General features: G+C 48.4%; 1 protein-coding gene across 1 annotated transcript in view; it reads left to right on the top strand.

The window, feature by feature from the left end:
- The window catches only part of SCIN (scinderin), a 308,708-nt gene that overhangs the window by 248,972 nt on the left and 36,576 nt on the right, over window positions 1–23,160 (top strand). Inside the window, exons 10-11 of the mRNA XM_078663781.1 lie at window positions 6,750–6,840; window positions 20,710–20,880. Coding sequence (XP_078519907.1) covers window positions 6,750–6,840; window positions 20,710–20,880 — 262 coding nt within the window. The remainder of the gene's footprint in view (window positions 1–6,749; window positions 6,841–20,709; window positions 20,881–23,160) is intronic.

The raw sequence follows: 23,160 nt of genomic DNA, 5'->3' as shown, positions 1-23,160 counted from the left end.
CGAAGATAAATGCTTTATTTCTCCTTGTTTTTACTTTTTCCAAGTGTGCTGCCTTGTGCATCACACATGGAAAAAGCAAATTGCCATGGTTTGCGTATGTACAGGAAGGTGTCCCTTCCTGTACATAAACAAACCTTTTTTAAAAATGCCATTCTGTCACTTTCATGTGTGTTGCATAAAATCAGAAGTTTATGAAACCTCATTTACATTTTTGGTCGGAGATATAGAATGTCTAAATCTCTTTTTCTATTATATGGGGGTCTTTCTGAGACTATATCGTGAGGTAATAGACAACGGAAGAATCAGTTAAAGTTTATCTATTTTGGTATTTGACTTGAGGAATTTCCTCTGAAAGCTTGTTGGAAGATGGGTGTTGTGCATTTCTTATCTGGACTGGACGTATATTTCAGATTTCAGTGTGTGCCCAAAGGAATCTAAGTAGGGTAGCTCGTAGTGGACACGTGGAGTATCAGGTAGGAGGTTGTATCTGCTTTCTGCTCCTGGATCTTCCTTAATTTTCCAATTTCTTTGTGGGGTATTTAGGGATATTTAGATGGAGACCATTGCACGTTAGGCAAGTTTTTTAATGAGTATTTAGTTTTGAGTTTTTGAGAGGTAACCAATTTAGCTGTGCAAGGACAAGGATGATGAATTCAGCCAGGATGTATGACGTTACAACGCATGCTATTACAACGCATGCCTTTACGACGCAAGTTTTACAACGCAAGTCGTTACAACGACATGCGTTGGGGGGCGCTGGATAGTGAATAGTTTAATTTACTATTCCAACTCCAGTCCCCGTGGATAGTAGGGAGGGTGTTGGAAACTATTCCCTATCCAAGAGCGCCCCCCAGCGCAAGTCGTTGTAAAAGTTGCGTTGTAATGGTTGCGTCGTAAAGGTTCTTCGTTGTAAAAGTTGCGTTGTAAAGGATGTTCCCCATTCAGCCAAGCTGTAAGATTGTTGCTTTGTTGTAAACAGCAGTGCAGCATCTTCCCCGGCCCTGGAGCATGCAAATGAAATACGCCACATGGGAGCTGCAGTCAAACACTTCTTTTTTTTGGGGGGGTGGTTAAATAGCGCAAACTCGACCCGAAGGCGTCAGAGTACTCTACATTGGCACCAGTTACAGACAGACACGTTCATTTTGGTAGGCACGGAGAGATTAAGTAATTTACCCAGAATCACAGGATGTTGAGCATCTCTGTCGAGCCTCAAACCTGGTTCCCTAGCTTCGAGGTTGACCTCTCTAGCCGTTAGACCACATCCTCTCATATTCTCCAGTATATACTCACACACTAGGCATTATCTCGAACTCATCATTAACCACACCGTAACACCTTCCCATATATGGCCTGGTGCCTGTTTAATGTCCGCCCTGGAACCATGAGGGTCCTAGTGTGTATAACATCAATATGCCACATCTCCCCCTGTGTTAAATAAAAAGTGGTGAACCTTACAAAAATCAAATTTCTTCAATTACTTGGCCAAGTGATTACACTTGTCAGCCAGACCTGGTGGTCCGAGATGATAGAGGTCTACCCTAATCAGACAATGGTGACAAAGGCTCAGGTGGTTGAGCCAGACCTGCTCACAGTGCTGCTCTACGCATGGTTTGAGGACTCGACAAGTGTCATTGAAATGTGATGTGTCCCGAGTGATGGATTGTCCAGGAGGATGTGCTTTTATCATATGTCTCTTGCACACCACAACCTCTAGAGGATAAGCAGCAAAAGGAGTGTCCATTTTCAGTCTTTGTTTCTGTTTAACCAAAATCTTGTCTCCTGAACATGACGAAGCCAATCAGCACATGTTTTAATTTTCCTTTTCCGGGTCGCGTCGGTGTCACGAACTTGACCAGTATTCACTGATTGATCAGAGGTTCATTGGGGTAGTTTCGTTCTGACGGCTCGCCCAAAAGCAAGGTACCTGGACTCTTACCAGTTGTGGAGTGAGGAATTGATTGATAGGCCCTGAGGGCCTAGCAAATGGCTTGTTTCAACTCCATCTATGGACGCTCACTCGATGACTCTCTTGTGGGTGCCAATGAATCATTTAGCTACACAATTGGCTTGGGGCCACAGAGGTGTACTCGTTTGGTGTTTGACATTGAGTCAGAGAAGAAACTCTTTGAACTCTTTTCTGTTAAAGGGTGGCCATTGTCAGATTTGCAGATTTCGGGAATGTCCCACGTTGCAAAGATGTCATGAATTTGTTCTATGATCTTGTCATGGGTTGTTGAAGATAGGTCTTCCACCAAAGGAAACCGTGAATATTCATCATTGACTACCATGAGGTGGTGCCCATTTCCAAAAGATACCAAGAATGCAACTGCAACTCTCTTCCAGGGATGAGAAGGAAGGTCAGACTCGGTGACGCAACACTAGGTGTTGTGTCACATTAGCAGACAAGCATTTGCAAAGGTGGTGCATTTTCAGATCCTTCTCAACTCACTCATCTACTCAAGGAAGCCACACTCGATCTTGTAGGACTATTTTGGTGGCTATAGTGCCACAGTGTCTTTTATGGGCCAGCTCAATGACCCTCTGTCATACGCTTTCAGGTAAGACGATTCTTGAGCCTTCCAGTAGTATGCCTTCTGGAGTAATGGCTAACTTGGCCATGCAAATTTTTGGAACTTTTGGAATTCAGCATCATTAGCAAGAGGCCGGATACTTCTCCTCTGTGATTGCGTAGCAATACATTCTTTAATGATAATCATGTTTTGATCTGCATTGGTGGCATCAATGAGTTATTCTATCAATAGAGTCACTGGCGGCTGGACCTCACGATAAATTTGAGATATGCTTCAGCTGTCTTGGATGTCGAACTATGACGATGTAACAGCACTTGTGAAAAGTAATCTGCTGGATTTTCTTCCTTTTCCCATTTGTGCACAATGGCACAGTCATACTCTTGCAGTCTTAACCCACACCTCTCAATGCTTGGGGGCATCTTAGCCATCGGGTTCTCAAAAATTGTGAGTAATGTCGGGTGATCTGTGATGACAGTGAATCATTTTCCGTATAAGAATACATGAAACTGTTCGCTGGCCCTCACCACAGTTAGACTCTCCTTTTCCAGCTGGGAGTATGCACGATCTGTCTCAGACAGGCTCTGATTGGCATAGGCCACAATGTGTCTCTGAACATTTGGATGTTCAATATGTTGAGCAAGGATTGCCCCAGCCCTCCCGGGTGTGCATCGACCAATATTTCAGTATGTAACTTGGGGTCAGAGTATGTTATCTCAGTTGCATTTTTAATCGCATGTTTAATGTTTCTGAAACTCCTGTCGCCTTCTGGAGATCATTTTACTTTGTGAAGTCTCTAAATGGGGTGCTTGCTGTAGCAAAGTTGCAAATGTATCATGATCAAAAACTGGCAATGCATAGAAAGGATTGTAGTATATTAACATCTGGATTGTGGTATATTAACATTTGGGGGGCAAGGGGATGATCATGCTTGCACCTTGGCTGGATCTGGAGTCCTCCAGCCATCACAGAATATGAAAATCAGAGAATATGTGCATAAAAACTTGAGTTTGATTTGTGAACCTCACACTTGGAAGCATTCAGAATGAGACCGGCATCAACAAGTAACTGGTACACCTGGTTAAGGGCTTTATAGTATTCTTCTTGTGTTCTCCCAAAAACAAGTATTTCATCACTGTATTTGAAAGCATGCGTTCCAGGTTGGGTAACTCAGCGAATAACACCCTGAAATATCTCAGCAGCAGAGGATAGCAACATTAGTCGAAAAGCAAGTAATGTACCAGCAGTTCTCCAGTTCAAGTTGATGGTATCCTTTATTCGGGACAAGATGGGAAAAATCTTTGGCTCAGTTTAATTGCATGATCATGTCTGCTATATGTGAACCAGAATGTTTCTCCCTCCCTATGGCTTTGTTTGTTTGACGCATATCAACGCAAAAACACACTTCTCCACTACTGTCCTTTTTTTGGTACTACAACTATGGGCGAAACCCGTGGTGTGGGCCCTGTGGAATGTTCCATGATGTTGTGCATTAAAAGCGCTTCCAACTCTTTCTCTACAGCTTCTTGTAGATGGAAAGCAATTCTACAGTGTCGATGAGCACCAGGGCAATGTCTTCAGTGATATGAAGCTCTACTTCCATTTTCTTGAGTTTTTACAGGCCATGAAAACACAATGGAAATTGGCACATGATCTCAGACTGAGCGCAGAGTTTGTAGTTGAGGGATATCAACACCATGTGAGCAGCAGTGCAAAGCTGAGCAAACAGCCACTCAATGAAGTCCCTTGTAGAACGTGGATGGGGGCTTGCACCAATGTCTTTTTCCGTTGCATTGTCGCTGCGAAGGACCTTTGGCTTTGCAGTGGCTCAGAAGTGGGCCAGGTGTACACCTTTAACCCTGATCGACCGAGGTAAGGCATAGGGGATAAACTGTTAAACGTTCAACCTTTGCAGATCTGCCTGATGGCTGATCATTCATCTTCATAAGGAAAGGAAAATCAACATCGGAAGAATAATTTTGATTACTTTAAAGATGTCGACTTAAGTGCATCTTGTTTTTGCTTGTGCTTGCTTTTCACGGGTAGGGCTGATCCATTGTGAACTGTTCCTGCTTACATGTCAGCAGCTTGTCGGTCTGCTCATTTTTCTGCTCTGGCAGTCATCAACATTTACTCCAGGCTATGTGTTTCTCTCAACATGTGCCTTCTAAACGAATCTGAAAGGTAGCCATTAATGACTCTGGTGCAGGGCCAGCTCTAGGTTGGTGCAACCGGTGCCACAGCACCGGGTGCTGAATTCGCATGGGGGTGCCTGTTTGCTAGTTTATATTGTGTTTAAAAGCACCTGCTGCGATGTTCTTGGCCTCCAGCAATTTTCAGGCAACAATTAATTTGTCAAGAAAACTCCAGTGATTAATGTTCTTTCTGGCAAGATCAGAATTTTGTCTTGTACAAGTTTTGACTTGTGCAAGTTTTGATTCATGGTAAGGTAGTGCCGGGGGTTAATATGCCAGCTGCAAAGAACATGTACCATGCAGATCACAAAGTGAATGTAATGTAAACAGGTCAGTGGGTTACTGCTTTTGGCAGAGATTTCCTTTTGTCAGTTGTAGTTTACAGTGAGCTATTAACTGTCAACAAAGAACTGCGTGCAGACTTCAAGGTATAGATTAGAGCATATGGAATTTCCCCTAGACTTTCATTATTCTAATGTTGCAAAAAGGTTCATTTTGGGTACAAATCAGTTCTTGTTAGTAAAGAGAGCCCCAATCCATTGTGTTACATTTTAAAATCAGAGTTTGTGCTTCTCCAAACCAAGTACTCTTCAACTATACTGCCTAACTGTATGGATGACATGTGAATCCACCCCTTGTTGTCCTCTGTCTTATGTAACATGTCCTATACACTGGTTTACACACCTATGATTGAGAGTTTCTGTGCAAAGTGTGTGTTATGTAAAGTGCTCTGACACCCATCACTTTTATGAGTGACACTATCAAATTAAACGCATCTAAGAGAGAGTGGTTATGGAGACTGTTAAAGGGTGGTAGGGAGGGAATCCGTGGCGGAGGTGGTCATTGGGGGGCGACAAAAAACATTGTCGTACTGGGCGCCACCAGGGCTAAAGCTAAAGCCGTCCCTGCTCTGAAGCATATGGCTTCTTCATCGGTGAAATCACAGAACTTGCAATGTATGATGAGTGTAATAAGTCTTTCAACAAATGTGTCTATTGTTTCACCAACCAATTGTAGAGGTTGAACTTGGACTTCGTTTACTTTTTGGTCTGTGAACCTTTCTTTAGCACGATTTTTTAAGTATTTGGTGGTCTGCTCTTCATCTTCTTCTTCTAGTGCATCTATGAAGTCTTCTAATGTTTTGATCCTTGCAGCCCACCTGTCACCAATGTTCTGCTTCTTAGAAGTGTGGAAGGGCGGTAGTGGCTGTAGGAACATGGCTGCATTCTATTTAACGCTCCCTTTTTCTGGCAATGAGAGCAAGTGCTGTTCCTGGCAGCTTTTGCTGTACCCAGCTGCCCTCTGCAACTTCTGCAAGCACAACCCTTCTGCTTGAACTTGTTTCAGTCTGCTTGAACTTGTGTCACCACACCCAATCTAAGGTCATACAATGCTTCACTTGTCTTTGATGGTGAGTAAATGCTCTGTTTCTCGTACCAGGTTGTCGCTGCCATTACCGTTCTGCTTCATTTGAATAATTGTTCCGTATTCGGGGAGCAGCGCAGCATCTCTGTCAACTACTTCACCAGCGGTTTTGGTGGGCGTTTGAATGTGCTCCTCTGCTGTGTGCCCTCACTGTCTTTTTTAGCCGTGCATGGGCTGGAGTAGGGCTTTGACTCCACATGTACCAGTTGCAGACTGCTTTGTATCGATTTGAACCACACATGGCATGCACAAGCAGTTTTCAGTACCCTTGCAAACTCTCAGGGAGAGCACTCTTGTTTTCTTCGGGCTACGGATCTCCTACTCATAGCCAGATGTTGTGTCTTCCCCAGCCCTGGAGCATGCAAATGAAAAACGTCACACAAAAGCTGCAGTCAAATACTTCTTTATTCTTCAGCATGCACTCAAACACTGTGCATTATCTCATACTCAAAATTAAACACACCTTAGTACCTTGCCCTATATGACGTAGTTTCTGTTCAGAGTCCGCCCCAGAACCACGAGGGTCTTGGTGCGTAAAACATCAATATTCTACGGGCATGTGTGTTTCTAATGCTGCTTCTTTGTTTCTCTTCCTTAGGCAAGGAATGAATGCAACAAGAGATGAGCTGACAACATCCGCCTTTCTGACTGTACAGCTTGACCGCTCCCTCAATGGAAATGCTGTCCAGGTATGTGTCTGCAGTGCCTCAAACATGTAAACTTACGACCCCATTACAATTTTGATCTTAATTCAACTTTGATCAGAAACAGTAATTTTGACCCAAAATGGATTACGAGTCCTACAGTATAACTGCATGCGATAACACTGCATATACCACATTGTTTACTGGGGACAAATCCTTTACGTCAAACATGGAGAACTTGCTCCTGGATATAGGTCTGGAATTACAGTTTCAAAAGCAGAAATTGATTGTGTAGCCTCTTTATCCATAAATTATGCCACATTCCAGCAGAACCTCTAAGGTAAGAATTTATAATGTCTATATCATTGCAAACTTGGCATTACCATTACAGCAGGTATCAGTCATGACAGATGCTAAATTACCAAAAGCCTTAATACAGTGGGACTTTGGCCACTCTTAGTGAGGGACTGTAAGAGAAAGCCCATTAGAAGAAATCAGAGAACTGCCAACGACAACCAATCGGAGAAAAGGGACCATGTACCAATCTATGACATGCAAGGCTTTGTATGAAGACCAAAGAGGGTTATGAGCATGAATCCGCAGCTGGAACTACATCATAAGGATAAAACATTAATATTAAAATACAGCAATGTAACATCAGGTACACATTTTCACAATGAAATCTGGAGTCGAGTGTAACGTTAAAAGTGTCCAATCGTGAAACGCTACTGTTCCAGATTCCATCCACTAATCGAACTCTGCAGAGATTATGCCAGATAGGTGGGTGCACAAATGTAGAGATGGCGAGTAGTGAGGTCCTCTACAGCGGTAGAAGGGTCTGGCGACTTGTGACTTGTGACCTTGAAAGGTCATGTTGAGCTGGGCTCGTTCTCAACAGTTTATCTATCCTCAGACTGCAGACATGTCACTGTAGCACGCAGCATGCTCCCCAGAAGCAGGCTGGGCATCAGCTGACAGCAGCGAGGTAGAAAGGAAGATGAGCTGTGTAATTAAAATAAACAACAAGCTATGAGAATTGCAGCATTTCCTGTGATGGTGACTTGAAAAGTAACCCAATCTATGAAGTAGTATCTTCACAATAATGACTCTGCTTACTGCCTAACGTCTGAGGTCAAGGTGAGGCATTCGTCCAGTGGGCTAAATGAAGGCTATCCTGGAATCAAAACCTCAGATGGATGGACATTACCTCTGTCAAGTGTCTCATTTTGAAGGTTACACTGTAACTTACAATGGTAAACCTTCTGCTGTCTCTCACTGCCCTCTGACCTCTGGCTGTCTGGTCTGTAGAGATACTGGCATCTGCAGTGGTAGAAGTGGGCGGGGACGGAAGGGCACGGCGTGCCCTTACTTTTAAAATTTTACATAGTCCGTGCCCCTACTTCTATATTTTAAAAATGCGTCCCAGGATGACAGGAATGGTACGAATGTATAAAGTACAGCGTGATTGTCCAGCCCTGTGTGATGCAGATGGAGGAAAGCCTCTGAAGTCGCCACGACTTCTGCCCCCTTCCCGTCTGTATCTGGGCCCAGGACCCTGCCCGACAATACTGTAGGATAAGTGTTTCACTGTAGGAGCAATCAATCAGCAGTGAAACCGGCTTCTTTTGATGGCCCCGCTGCTGCAGTGATTTACACCTCATTTAGTGAGGCGGCCCCCTGCCTGCCCCCACTGTGACCAATACAATGGTCACATCAGGATGTGTTTACACACCACCCTTGACCTCATCTGCCCTTTGTTTTTGGGCTCACTCAGACTGACCACAAAGAATTCCTGGCAGACTGTGCCCAAACCTTGGCGCTTTTAAAAATTAGTATTTACAACGCAATAGGGACCGCTGAGCGACCGCTGAGCCTATTCCAGGCGAGGTCGCCCCCAACCACCGCTGCTCCTGCCCGCTGACCACCAGTGCGCTGCCTGCTGCCGGCTGACTGCGTTGCCTTTCAGTTTCCCCCCCTCCTGCTGCCTCCGTTTTTCCCCTCTGCCTGTTGGTTTTCTCTGGTTCTCTGCCTCCTGTCTCCTCCTCGCCTCGCCTCCTGTCTCCTGTATTGACCTTCTCCTTGCCCCTTGCCTTCTGTACCCCTATTTCCCTATTCCCTATTTCCCCCCCTTCTGCTGCTCTCCCCTACCTGTTAGCCTCCCCCCCAGCCGCCGGACGACCCAGCCGCTGCTGAGCCGCCCTCGGCCCTCCTTCCCGCCACTGACCACCAGCCGACTCCGCCCCCCCCTGCCCACTGGCCGCCCCGCTCCCGCCACCCAGGTGACCCGCCCTCCCGGCGTACTACTTATGACGCCCCCTGAGCGACCGCGCAGCGGACGCGCGCAGCGGGAGCACCGAATGAGCGCCGAAGGTGCGCCAAAGGTAAGCCCGTCTGCGCCCGTCCGCGCCTGGACCGCGCCCAGCGCTAGGACCCCTGGCCCTCCCCGCCGATGCAAGACGACCCGACTGACCTACGACGCCGCCACTCTCAACGCACTCAATGCCGGCCGGACCCACGCCTGCTGCCAAGCCACCCCGAGACGCACCCATGGACCCTTCACCTGCCGCACATGCAAGTTCACCTGCCTCCGAACCTGCCCCGCACCCGCCAAGACTAACACCAGCAGCAACCACCTGAAGTGCATCCTGCTCAACACCCGCTCCGTCCACAGGCACGCCGTGGAACTCTGGAACCTCCTCGACGCTACTTCACCGGACGTCGCCTTCCTCACGGAGACCTGGATGAACGCCTCCTCTTCACCCGACATCGCCATCGCCATCCCGGACGGGTAAAAGATCATCAGGAAGGACCGCATCAACCAGACCGGAGGAGGCATCGCCATCATCCACCGGAACACCATCCGCATCACGACCGACGCCAACGACTCCTTCGCCGCAGCCGAACTTCTCCACTTCCAGATTCACACCGACCCTAAGACGACCCTCAGAGGCACCCTCGTCTACAGACCCCCGGGACCACGCACACAATTCAGCGAAGACATCGCAGACTTCATCAGCCCACACGCCCTCCCCTCCGCTGACTACATCCTACTAGGGGACCTCAACTTCCACCTGGAGAACAACAAGGACCGCAACACCACCGCCCTGCTGGAACCGGACTCAAGCAACTGGTCAAAACCCCCACCCACTACGCTGGCCACACGCTTGATCCCGTCTTCTCTTCCAGCAAGTACATCACCTTCAGCCACGCCACCGGACTCCACTGGACCGACCACAGCTGCGTCCACTTCAGCTTCAAGAGATCCACGACCCACCACCACCCGCAACAGGTACCTCACAGGAATTGGAGCAAGATCACCGCGGACCAGCTCACCACCTCCTTCAGCCAGAGCCCACCCGCCAACACAACGGACCCCAACGAAGCAGCCCGCAACTTCTCCCAGTGGCTGACCGCCTGCGCCGATGACCTCGCGCCACTAAAGAACCCTCCCAGCAGACCCAGAAGCAAGAAGGCATCCTGGTTTACCGACGAACTCAAGGAATCCAAGAAGACCTGCCGCACCCTCGAGAAAGCCTGGCTCCTCGACCGGACCACCGACAACATGACCGCCCTCAAACACGCTACCCGCAAGCACCACCAGCTCATCCGCACCACCAAGAAGAAATCACTGAAGGAACGACTGGACAACAACGCCCACGACAGCAAAGAGCTCTTCACCATCATCAAGGAGTTCTCCAACCCCAGCACCGGCACCACCGACATCACTCCGTCACAAGACCTCTGCAACTCCCTCGCCTCGTTCTTCCACCGCAAGATCGCTGACATCCACAACAGCTTCGGCGCACCACCCACGCACCCAACCGTCGAACCAACGCCCCCCACTGCCACCCTCCGCACCTGGACCACGGTAACCACCGAAGACACAGCCCGCACGATGAAACCCATCCACTCCGGATCACCGACCGATCCATGCCCTCACCACGTCTTCAACAAGGCCGACTCCACCATCGCACCCCAACTCCGGAACATCATCAACACCTCATTCAACACCGCCACCTTCCCGGAGAGCTGGAAGCACGCCGAGCTCAGCGCCCTCCTGAAGAAACCTACAGCGGACCCCATCGACCTCAAGAACTTCCGCCCCATCTCGCTCCTCCCTTTTCCTGCTAATGTCATCGAGAAGATCGTCAACAGACAGCTGACCGCCTTCCTCGACACGAACGGATCCCTCAACCCCTCACAGTCCGGATTCAGAGCCAACCACAGCACCGAGACCGCCCTCATCGCAGCCACCGATGACATCCGGACCCTGCTCGACAAAGGGGAAACAGTGGCCCTCATCCTCCTGGACCTCTCCGCTGCGTTCGACACTGTCTGCCACCGCACCCTAGTCCAGCGCCTCAGCAGCATCGGTATCCAAGACAAGGCACTGGAGTGGATCATCTCGTTCCTCGCCGGAAGAACACAAAGAGTCCGCCTCCCCCCGTTTCGCTCCGAGGCCACCGAAGTCATCTGTGGCGTCCCGCAAGGATCTTTACTCAGCCCCACTCTCTTCAACGTCTACATGAGACCGCTTGCAGCCATCGCACGCCAGCACAACCTCAACATCATCTCTTACGCCGACGACACTCAGCTGATCCTCTCCCTCACCAGAGACCCCGACACCGCCAGAACCTGCCTACACGAAGGGATGAAAGACGTCGCCGAGTGGATGAAGGACAGCCGCCTGAAACTGAACTCAGACAAGACGGAAGTCCTCATCCTGGGATCCTCGCCCTCCGCCTGGGACGACTCCTGATGGCCCCCAGCCCTGGGCACCGCACCCAAGCCAACCGACCACGCACGCAACCTGGGCTTCATCCTGGACTCCTCCCTCTCGATGACCAGACAAGTCAACGCCGTCTCCTCATCGTGCTTCAACACCCTGCGTATGCTTCGCAAGATCTTCCGCTGGATCCCGACCGAGACCAGGAAGACTGTCACCCAGGCACTCGTCACCAGCCGACTGGACTACGGAAACGCCCTCTACGCCGGAACCACAGCCAAGCTACAGAAAAGACTCCAGCGCATCCAGAACGCCTCTGCCCGACTCATCCTGGATGTCCCCCGACGCAGCCACATCTCCAGCCACCTGAGGAACCTGCACTGGCTCCCTGTCGACAAGAGGATCACGTTCCGGCTCCTCACCCATGCACACAAGTCTCTCCACGACCTGGGCCCCAAGTACCTCAACGACCGCCTGACCTTCTACACGCCCACCCGCCAGCTACGGTCCACCAGCCTCGCCCTCGCAGCCATACCACGCATCCGAAGAGCAACCGCCGGAGGAAGATCCTTCTCTTACCTGGCTGCCAAGACGTGGAAATCCCTCCCCATCCACCTTCGGCTGACCCAGGACCATCTCGCCTTCAGGAAACAACTCAAGACCTGGCTGTTCGAGCAGTAGCATTCCCCCTCCCCCAAGCGCCTTGAGACCCTCCCGGGTGAGTAGTGCGCTATACAAATGGTATGATTGATTGATTGATAGGTCTCGCATTTGCGAAATTTTAAGGTAATGGTATTGTTAATGACAATGCCTTTTATTTACCTGTTTTCAAAACCAACACAGATAAAAGGTTTGTCATTTATAATGTCAATACCTCAAAGTCTCGCAAATGTGAGACATATTCCACTGTAAATGCTTGTCCATGTTTGTGAAAAGCAAACTTTGACAGTCTTGTATAGCGAGCGCTGTTTAGTAAATTCGCATTTAAAAAAGCAGATACAAAGAAAATCACAGTATACACGTAAAACCAGCAAACAAAGCAAGAACTTTGGGGCAGATTTACAATAACTGTCGCATCCCCAGGGATGTGCCATTTATTGTGCGCCATGCCGCCGCCACCATGGATGCGTTGCATTTACAATGCAGCGCACCATGGGGCAAAAACGTCACAGATGAGTGACGCATCTGTGCCGTAAAGGCGGCGCATTGCTGGAGTTTTGTCGCAAGCGCGACACAGCTCCAGCATTGCTCTGGGGGACCTATTCTCACAATGCTGCATCAATCCTTACGCCTGCTTCAAGCAGGTGCAGGGTTTTGATGCAGCATGTGCCCCAAAGTGACTGAGTGAAATCTTGTAGATTTCACTCAGCCACTTTTAGGAGGCGTTCCTGCACCGGAACGCCCCCCCCCCTCGCCTGCGCAGGAACGCCTCCTTCTAGCGCAGGGCTTTACAACGTGACGCATCTGGGAGATGCGTCACGTTGTAAATACCCCGCACCATGGCGCATCTTTTGCACTGCCGCTGTGTCACAAAAGTGACGCAACGGCGGCGTAAAAGAGATGCAAGGGGCTTGTAAATTTCCCCCTTACAATCTACAGAGAACATGAGGGGTTTCCATACAATTTATTATGATCTCTGTCCAACAGCATCGACCCTTATAAACATACTCATGAAGCAATGTACAAAATCTGCCAAGACACGTGATCAGCGGTTATTAAACTGAACTGCACTTCTATTAATTACACATAGTTTCACTGGACCCGGTTAGGAGCATTAAGCAATGCAGTCATTAACAGCAAAGAAAAAGGTTTAAATAGTGACAAAAACAAAAACCCAAGAGTAATGAACGTTGTCCAGCTGGATTTTGGCACAGGCTGGAAATAAAATCGAGAACATCTATGTTCACTGCAGCTATATCTTAGAATTGGTATCCATTAGTCTATATTGCGACCACTGCGCCCTTGGCCTGGTCGCCCCCACACCCCCCGCCTGCTCCTCCTTAGCTGCTGCCTGAGCCTCGCACTGCACGTCGCCCCAGCCGCCGCAGGGCCGCCGCAGAGCCGCCCCAGCCACCGCAGGGCCGCCGCCGAGCCCCCAGGCTTTTCCCGCCGGTTTCCCACGAGACCCCGCCCGCCGATTGGTTCCCGCGCTCCCCGCCTCCCCGCAGACCCTCCCTCCCGGCTCCCCTCTTATGACGCCCCCAGAGCGACCGCGCAGCGGACGCGCGCAGCGGGAGCACCGATTGAGCGCCGAAGGTGCGCCAAAGGTAAGCCCGTCTACGCCCGTCCGTGCCTGGACCGCGCCCAGTGCCAGGACCCCTGGCCCCCGCAGACCCCAGCCCACCTGCTGGACGTACGACGCCGCCACCCTCAACGCACTCAACACCGGCCGAACCCCTGGATGCTACCGAGCCACCCCGAGACGCACCCACGGACCCTTCACCTGCCAGCCCTGCAAGTTCACCTGCATCCGGACCTGCACTGCACCAGCGCCCACCAAGCCGAACACCAGCAGCAACCACCTCAAGTGCATCCTGCTCAACACCCGCTCCGTCCACAGACACGCTGTCCAACTCTGGAACCTCCTCGACACCACAGCTCCTGACGTCGCCTTCCTCACGGAAACCTGGATGAACGAATCATCAGCGCCCGACATCGCCATCGCCATCCCAGAGGGCTACAAGATCATCTGGAGAGACCGCGACAAACAGACTGGAGGAGGTATCGCCATCATCCACAGGAACAGCATCCGCATCTCGACCAACACCGACGATACCCTGACAACCGCCGAACACCTGCACTTCCAGATCCACACCGACCCCAAGACCACCCTCGGGGGCACCCTGATCTACCGACCCCCGGGACCACGCACTCAATTCAGCGAAGACATCGCCGACTTCATCAGCCCGCACGCCCTCCCCTCCGCCGACTACATCCTCCTCGGGGACATCAACTTCCACCTGGAGAACAACAACGACCGCAACACCACCACCCTGCTTGACAACCTCACCACCCTCGGACTCAAGCAGCTGGTGACCACCCCCACCCACCTCGCCGGACACACACTCGACTCCATCTTCTCGTCCAGCAAAGACATCACCTTCAGCCACGCCACTGGACTCCACTGGACGGACCACAGCTGCATCCACTTCACCTTCAGAAGAACCACGGTCCACCACCACCAGCAACAGGCTGCACGAAGAAGCTGGAACAAGATCACAGCCGACCAACTCGCCGCATCCCTGAGCCAGCACCCTCCCGACAGCTCAGCGAACCCCAGCCAAGCCGCCGACAACCTCACGAAATGGATCTGCACCTGCGCGGACGAACTCGCCCCTCTGAGGACCCCGCCCAGCAGACCCGGAAGCAAGAAGGCCCCGTGGTTCACCGACGAACTCAAGAGCTCCAAGAAGAACTGCCGTGCCCTCGAGAAAGCCTGGAGAAGAGACCCAACACCGGACAACATGACCACCCTCAAGCTCGCCACCCGAAAGCACCATCAATTGATCCACGACACCAAGAAAACAGCATTCAAGGACCGGCTGGACAACAACGCACACAACAGCAAGGAACTCTTCAACATCGTGAGAGAGCTCTTCAACCCCAACGCCGGAATCAACGACATCACCCCGTCGCAAGACCTCTGCAACTCCCTCGCCTCCTACTTCCACAACAAGATCGCTGACATACACAACAGCTTCAGCACACAAACAACGCTCCCCACGACCGCACCAACGCCCCCCACCACCACCCTCAACGCCTGGACACCGATCAACCTCGAAGACACCATCCGCACGATGAACTCCTACCACTCCGGATCTCCAACCGACCCCTGCCCTCACCACGTCTTCAACAAGGCCGACGCTGTCATCGCACCCCACCTGCGGGACATCATCAACACCTCCTTCGACACCGCCACCTTCCCTGAGAGCTGGAAGCACGCCGAACTCAGCGCTCTACTAAAGAAACCAACGGCGGACCCCACCGAACTCAAGAACTACCGCCCCATCTCGCTCCTCCCGTTTCCAGCCAAAGTCATCGAGAAGACCGTCAACAAGCAACTGGCAGCCTTCCTCGAGACGACTGGATCCCTCGACCCATCTCAGTCAGGCTTCCGGGCCAACCACAGCACCGAGACCGCCCTCATCGCTGCCACCGACGACATCCGAACCCTGCTGGACAACGGAGAAACAGCGGCCCTCATCCTCCTGGACCTCTCCGCGGCATTCGACACTGTCTGCCACCGCACCCTAGTGCAGCGTCTCAGCAACGTCGGAATCGAGGAGAAAGCACTGGAATGGATCACCTCCTTCCTCGCCGGAAGGACACAGAGAGTCCGCCTGCCCCCATTCAGATCAGAAGCCACGGAAGTCATCTGCGGCGTTCCCCAAGGCTCCTCGCTCAGCCCCACCCTCTTCAACGTCTACATGAGCCCCCTTGCAGCCATCGCACGCCAACACAACCTGAACATCATCTCCTACGCTGATGACACCCAGCTGATCCTCTCCCTGACCAACGACCCCGCCACCGCCAGAGCCAACCTACACGAAGGCATGAAAGACGTGGCCGAGTGGATGACGACCAGCCGCCTGAAACTGAACACAGACAAGACGGAAGTCCTCATCCTGGGCTCCTCACCCTCCGCTTGGGACGACTCCTGGTGGCCCCCCGCCCTGGGCAACGCACCCAAACCGACAGACCACGCACGCAACCTGGGCTTCATCCTGGACTCCTCCCTCTCCATGACCAGACAAGTCAACGCCACCTCCTCGTCCTGTTTCAACATCCTGCGCATGCTACGTAAGATCTTCCGGTGGATCCCCACCGAGACCAGGAAGACGGTCACCCAGGCCCTCGTCACCAGCCGACTGGACTACGGCAACGCCCTCTACACCGGAACCACGCCAAGCTCCAGAAGAGACTCCAGCGGATCCAGAACGCCTCGGCGAGACTCATCCTCGACGTCCCCAGACGAAGCCACATCTCCAGACTCCTGAGAGACCTGCACTGGCTCCCGATCAACAAAAGAATCACCTTCCGGCTCCTCACCCACGCACAAAAAGCCCTACACAACCAAGGCCCGACCTACCTCAACAGCCGCCTCAACTTCTACGCTCCCAAACGCCATCTCCGCTCGACCAATCATGCCCTCGCAGCCGTCCCCCGCATCCGCAGAGCGACAACAGGAGGAAGGTCCTTCTCCCACCTGGCCGCCAAGACTTGGAACTCCCTCCCGACCGACCTACGCCTGACCCAAGACCACCTCTCCTTCAGGAAGAAGCTCAAGACCTGGCTGTTCGAGCAGTAGCGGACCCCCCCCCCCCCCCCCAAAGCGCCTTGAGACCCTCCGGGTGAGTAGTGCGCGGTATAAATGCCTATGATTGATTGATTGATTGATTGATATTGATTGAAACTAGTATTTAACCAGTGCAAATCCCCTTCCTAATTACATACATTCTTTATTTTATACATTTTGTATTTATCATATGTACAATAATGCACAATAAACAACTGATAGGATGCAAATGGATCCAGTTTCAACCACTTCATACCAGTTCAAGTATAGACATTTATAATTGTTCAAGTAGAATTTTCACCACAGTCAGCCACCTGACCACAAACTAACAATTTTAAAGCTTAACAAAGGTTGTCTTTAAACAAGTTCTAATGATTCATAAAACTACTGTATAAAATAATAATGTATTTGTTTACCGTGGTGAACACTCTGGCATTCCATACAGCACACAACGTCTAACCCCTCCTGCCCCAGGAAACACACACAAAGTAGTGAGCCATCAGCCACACATAGGGTGAATTACAAGAGTCTTTCAAGTCTCGCTTGCGAAGCCATTCAGAGTCATTCCCTTCTACCTCGCCCAATGGGTAGTGGCTTTGAACACTCCCATTCGTTCCATGAGATCAGCTAGCCATCATCCTCTCATCGCGAGAAGCCCTGTCTTGCCCCCCAATGTGCTCCCTCAAAGTTCTAACTCTTTCGACTACTCTAAACTCTTCCATGGAAATAAATGTCTTCCAAATCACATCAGGGGTACACTCTACCTTACGTAATTCAAATAAATAAATAACTTGGAACAAGCTTCCCCTATACCTTAGAGGTATGTCGAGCCTTATGGCCTTTCAAAAAGCTTTAAAAACCTGGCTGTTTACTGATTAGCATGACACTGGTTCGATCCTCAGGCAAGATTTCACATAGCACCAGGACACCTACGGGTAACAGTAGCGCTCAACAAATGTTACAATAATAATAAAAATTACTCAACTCATTCAAGCGAGGTCTAACTCGACCTTCAACCTCCCACCACTAGCCCAGTCCTTAAATGTAAGTATGTACATATAGTATAGAACAGTAAGTGCATTATCATTATTTGTATGCATGGACGTGCAATGCTGAAACGCCTCAAACATTTTTTTCTACTACTGGCAGCGGGCTGGGGGAGCGCAAAACAACGACTGGCTTCGAAGCTGGCATCTCACAAGTGTATTTAAAGTAAACAGCAGGCATTATTAAAGCGAAAGCGCACATGGCGCACTGCTGCAAATACAAACAGGAAGGGTGCAGTTTCTATGCGCTCTGACTGTTTTCCTTATTTTATTTCATAAAATGGGTAATGCTGCTCTGTCTGTGTTCAGGGATGCAGTCTTTTTAAAAATACTGTTTACCTTTTTTAAGGATATGAAATAAAAAGCAGCCCTAGGTGTCTAGTTCTGTGACACTCGAGCACCAGAGCCACTTGTGTACCCCATCCAAGGTAGGACTGTGAAAACAAATAGGCCCAGGCACCAAGGCAGGACTGGTGTAATGGGCATCGGGTGGGAGGCAGGAGGCAGGAGGCTGAAAGGGTGAGAGACGGGTTTTGTTACTGGGGGCTGAAAAACCGGCCCTCAGTAACAAAACCAGCAGGACTGTCCAGCACAATTTCTCACTTCTCACTCTCAAAAATTAAGTCACATCCAGGTATTTCTAACTGGGCACAATCGGGTTGTAGCTGAAGGCAGTGCAAGTTTATCTCAGTGGGGCAAAAGGTGTTCGGGGGGGGTAGGGGTGGGAGATGTGGCACTATGGCCAGAGCTACCGAATTTGAAACTGGGAAATCAGGATCAGGCTTCATGACCAGAACAGTCTCCTGAGGGAGCACATTCCCCTACTAGACCATAGAAGGCCTGGTCTCTTAGCACTAGCAGGTGGACCCTACCAGTGGCCAGGGCGGGTTAACTTTGAAACCCTGTCCACCACAATTCATACTGAAGTTCACCTCCAGTTTTGCATGCAGGCATGCGAAGCAGCACACCCTAGATAAACAGAGGCTTTGTCACTGAGGTCACAGGACCCTTGAAGCCACTCTGCCTCACTCATTGATACCTCCATTGACTTTGTTCCAGCAGTAGTAGTGCAACTCACCAGGGATCGACAATGCAGGATTTGCACGCACACCAAACTAAGGGACCTATTTACAAGGACCTTGCATCATGTTTGCAACACAGAACGTGATAAATGCACAACGCAAATCTCCAAGTCATATTTATGAAGCCACTCATAGCCACTTTGCATAGATTTGAATAGTTTCATAAATATGGAGTAATGCGACACAGCACAAATCGCCGCTTTGCCTTCCTCTGCACTAGGCACACTTTGTGGTGGGTGTTCCCATGTACCTCCCATGGTTTTTGATGCACTCCTAGATTTACAAGGACTTGTAAACCTGGAAATGTAAGGAAATCTTACGCCTCCCCAAGGGAGGCACAACAAGAAGAAATATCTTTATTTCTCCCTGTTTTTTTCTCTTTCTAGAGATAAATGGCGTCTGGTTCCAATTATAAGCGTATTTGGTACATTCTGTCATTGAAAACGTATCCCACATTGTAAATGAATTTTAATGTCATTAACTCATATATTAAACCTCAAATAAACGTGTATCCATTGGTTGTATTAAATAATGTTATAAGCTGTAACTGGCCAGTGAAATGCCAAACATACAAAAAAATTGGTATGTTTTGCTCTTTTTAGCCACATCTCTTGACTCCGCCCACTAACCCAATCCTCTGTTATTCCCGCCTCCTGATACTCCGCCCATAGTTGCGCTACATTTTTTTCCCCACTTCGACCACTGGGCGTCTGTAGGGCTGCCAAAATCTGCATTCAAACTGGGCTGCAGAGGGACAGTCATGTGGTGTCCCATGCAGCACCACATGCTCTTTCCCACCCTGTGAAAGCAGGCACCATCATTACAAGTTGCCCTGTAATTCTAATGGGGCCAGTAATGAATCCCATAATCAGGCAAATTGCCATCAATGCAAACAATGAACTGGAGTGTGCATGGGGAACATTGGTCGATGTGGAAAACTACGGATGTGTGCAAATGTTCATATTTAGAGTCTTCCCTGGAACATGGCTGAACTCACCCTGGTTGATAGGGACCATAGTGAGACCCAATGATCGGGTGAGGGTCTAAAAACAGCCTTTGAGGCTCCTTTGTGATTTCTCTTATTAGGATTCATTTACATTGTTAAATGGTGTCTCCAATTAAGGTATAGGATATCTTTTTGAGTATTGTGTACATTTTCTTATCAGGGGTGGGATGTTTGGGAATCTCCAAAAAGATTATTCAATTTTTAGATCTAAATCTGTCATGCATGGGTTTACATCTTCTCTAAACGTTTTGTTAACTGTGTCGTAACATTTGAAACTCTGTCAAAAAATATTCCAATTAACGTAATGTGCTTTTGCATTTCTTTATTTGCTGTGCATCTCACTCCGAAACAATATTTAATCATATGAAAATACACAAAGTGTAAAATTAGTGATGAACGGTAAGAGAAAAAAGTATTTGTGGAAAGGAGTAGAGAGGGGATAATTAAAACAAATGACAGCAGTTATGTGAAGTGCTGTCTCTAGGTTTCCATAAAAATGCCATCCATCTTCAAAGCAACAAAAAGTGTCCCCTTGGCGAAGTTAGACCCAGCACACTTGAGTTATTCTTGCAAACATGTCAAACTCTCATCTAGATGCCAGAAAACGAGAGGCAAACTTCATGTAAACAAATGTCAGAAATGTAAATGAACATGCCACAAACCAGTTTGCTGTTTACTTCATGGCTACTTTCTGTTTCTTGCAATTCTATACTAAACTTGTGTTTGTTCTTTTTTTTTACTTTCCATGCCATGCTCAGGTTCGAGTCTCCCAGGGTAAAGAGCCTTCACACATGCTGAGCTTGTTTAAAGATAAACCACTCATAATTTACAAAGACGGAACATCAAGAAAAGGAGGGCAGGTCCCTCCTGCTGTTGTACGCCTGTTTCAAGTTCGCAGGAACCTGGCATCCATCACCAGGATAGTGGAGGTATGTTTTTTTGCTGAATTTGGAAAGATAATAGAGAGAAATATTTCTACAAAAAAACAAAACTCAATCGCAAAAAATAATAATATTCAATTGCCATACTTTGTTTTCTTATTAAGTGGAAACATCCAAATCCAAAAGTTTTGCTCACCAACTAAGGGCCTTCTGTAATATTGACTGAGGTCTGAGGGAGGAGTTAAACTGATTTGAAGTCCTTTGGAAATATGGATTCCAAATGCAGCATGCTCTCTGGACAGAAGATGATCCTCCCACCTGGCCAATCTTCTACCCAGGTATTATTAATGCCAATATTGCATCAGAGGATGGCAGAGATGCTGGTGGTGACAGCATATTAAGTATTAGGTATTAGAAGAAGTGCTCACCCACGTGGCCCATCTATCCCTGACCTCCTAGCTTTCGACTAAGTTTTGCATTGTGTGAGAAGGTTTCTTTTTTTTATTCTTGGCATTATACGTTAAGAATACCTAAATATATCATATTTATTTAGCAAGATTCAGAACTCGTCTGAAATGACAATAGGAATAAAGACTCATTCAGTTCTTTTAAATGTTAGCAAAAGAAAAAGCATGATAGAATATATCACAAGCATTTACAATGCACTAGGTCTTGCCTTTGCAAGAGTTTGAGCTATTGGCTTTGTAAACGATAATGCCTTTGTAAAAATGCACTTTGTACTTGTAGTCCTTGATTAGGAGAACCAAAGCTGGCTGTAAAAGAGGTGCAGTTACTTTTAGCCTTTCTTCTTGTAAGCATGGACTATAAGTACAAAGTGCGTGTGTACACACCTCTTGCAGGTTTTCAAAACACATAAATAAAAGGCTTTGTCATTTACAATGCCAATAGCTCAAACTCTCGCAACTGCGAGACTTATTGCATTGCAAATGTTTTTATTTTATATCAACAACGTTTACCTTGTAGAGATTTGTATTGGAAAACTTACAACTACAAGTCCCACAAAGCTATTCTTTACAAAGTCAGGACTGGTTGAAGGTGTGCATCTCACGAGGCCACTTTGCAGGTTCAGAAATAGGCAAAACACTAACGTTAGAACCGACCTTCCAGGTTTGATGCCATTTGCAACTATCACTGAGTTAAGTGCCAGGAAAAATGTAACGGTCCCTGAAATGCGATGCCGGGAAAGCCCCTATGTCAAGAACCAGCTTAATTCAAGCAGACTGCAGTCTGGAACAGGGCCCTCCGGCAAACCCTATGGCTATGTCCATGACTTCTCCGGCAGCTCACTGCACCGTAGCCTTGCATCTATCTGGTGCATGTTAAGTTGTAAAAAACTACAACGCTTTGGGAGCTCGGGTCTCCTTCCTACTCTGAAAAACGAGGTCCTCCAGCATTTTGCAGCATTCAACCTTTCTTTGTTTCAAGGTTGAGAAAGGGTCAGAGAAGAATTTGTGAATACCAACAACCTAATGAGTTTGTAGCTCTTCACAAGATTTGGAGGCAAACCACAACTTGAACCTTCCTCTTCATACCTTTTGAATGGAATTTATTAGTGCATAACTATACTCTGCTCTGGTGTACATCTAAAAAGTAGTAAATCCTTAATATTAACAGGTATCCTTTTGTGGATAGCAGTCAGGCATAAAAGGAGCTGCTTTGGCTGCAAATGTAGGCTGTAAATGGTCTGTGAATTTGTATTAAATATTTTAGTAGTGGCATTAGTCAACCGTTATGGGGATATCCCAGTGTTGACATTTCACAGCACAGAGATTCATTGGTCTTCCTCCAAAGGTGAGGTCGTTTTTCGTTAATCATTTAGTGAATACAATAAATAAATAACACATCAATAGATTTTAACCAACAGTGCAAGCACTGTAAAGTTCATCAAGGCACAACAACAAAATATTTCAAACTATTGTATCCTTGTTGCAGATAAATCAATTGGCTTAGCATGTATTTATTATAAATATTTCAGAACAACAGAGAATTTCCAGTTTGAGGTGATAATTGATCAAATAAAAACGAAAATCAAAGTACGTTTGGTTGGTTTTAGTTAATAACGTATTTTTATTAACAACTGTCATAGTGTGTTTAACATTGTTGTAGTACAGATTTCTGTGATACAACAATAGAATGAGCACATTTCTATGACTGGATTACTAAGATTAGAATAACAAAGACATTTCCATCATTACACAGGACAGGACTATGTATTGTATTATACCAGGAGTAAGATGCAATGGAACAAATGGTATTTGCCAGAAATGAACCTCATTCTGTAACCATCAAAATCTAAAGGTACAAATC

Source organism: Lissotriton helveticus, chromosome 10, assembly GCF_964261635.1.
Source record: "Lissotriton helveticus chromosome 10, aLisHel1.1, whole genome shotgun sequence".
NCBI lineage: Eukaryota > Metazoa > Chordata > Amphibia > Caudata > Salamandridae > Lissotriton > Lissotriton helveticus.
The sequence above is the reverse complement of the archived record's forward strand: the minus strand, read 5'-3'. Positions and strand labels throughout refer to the sequence as shown.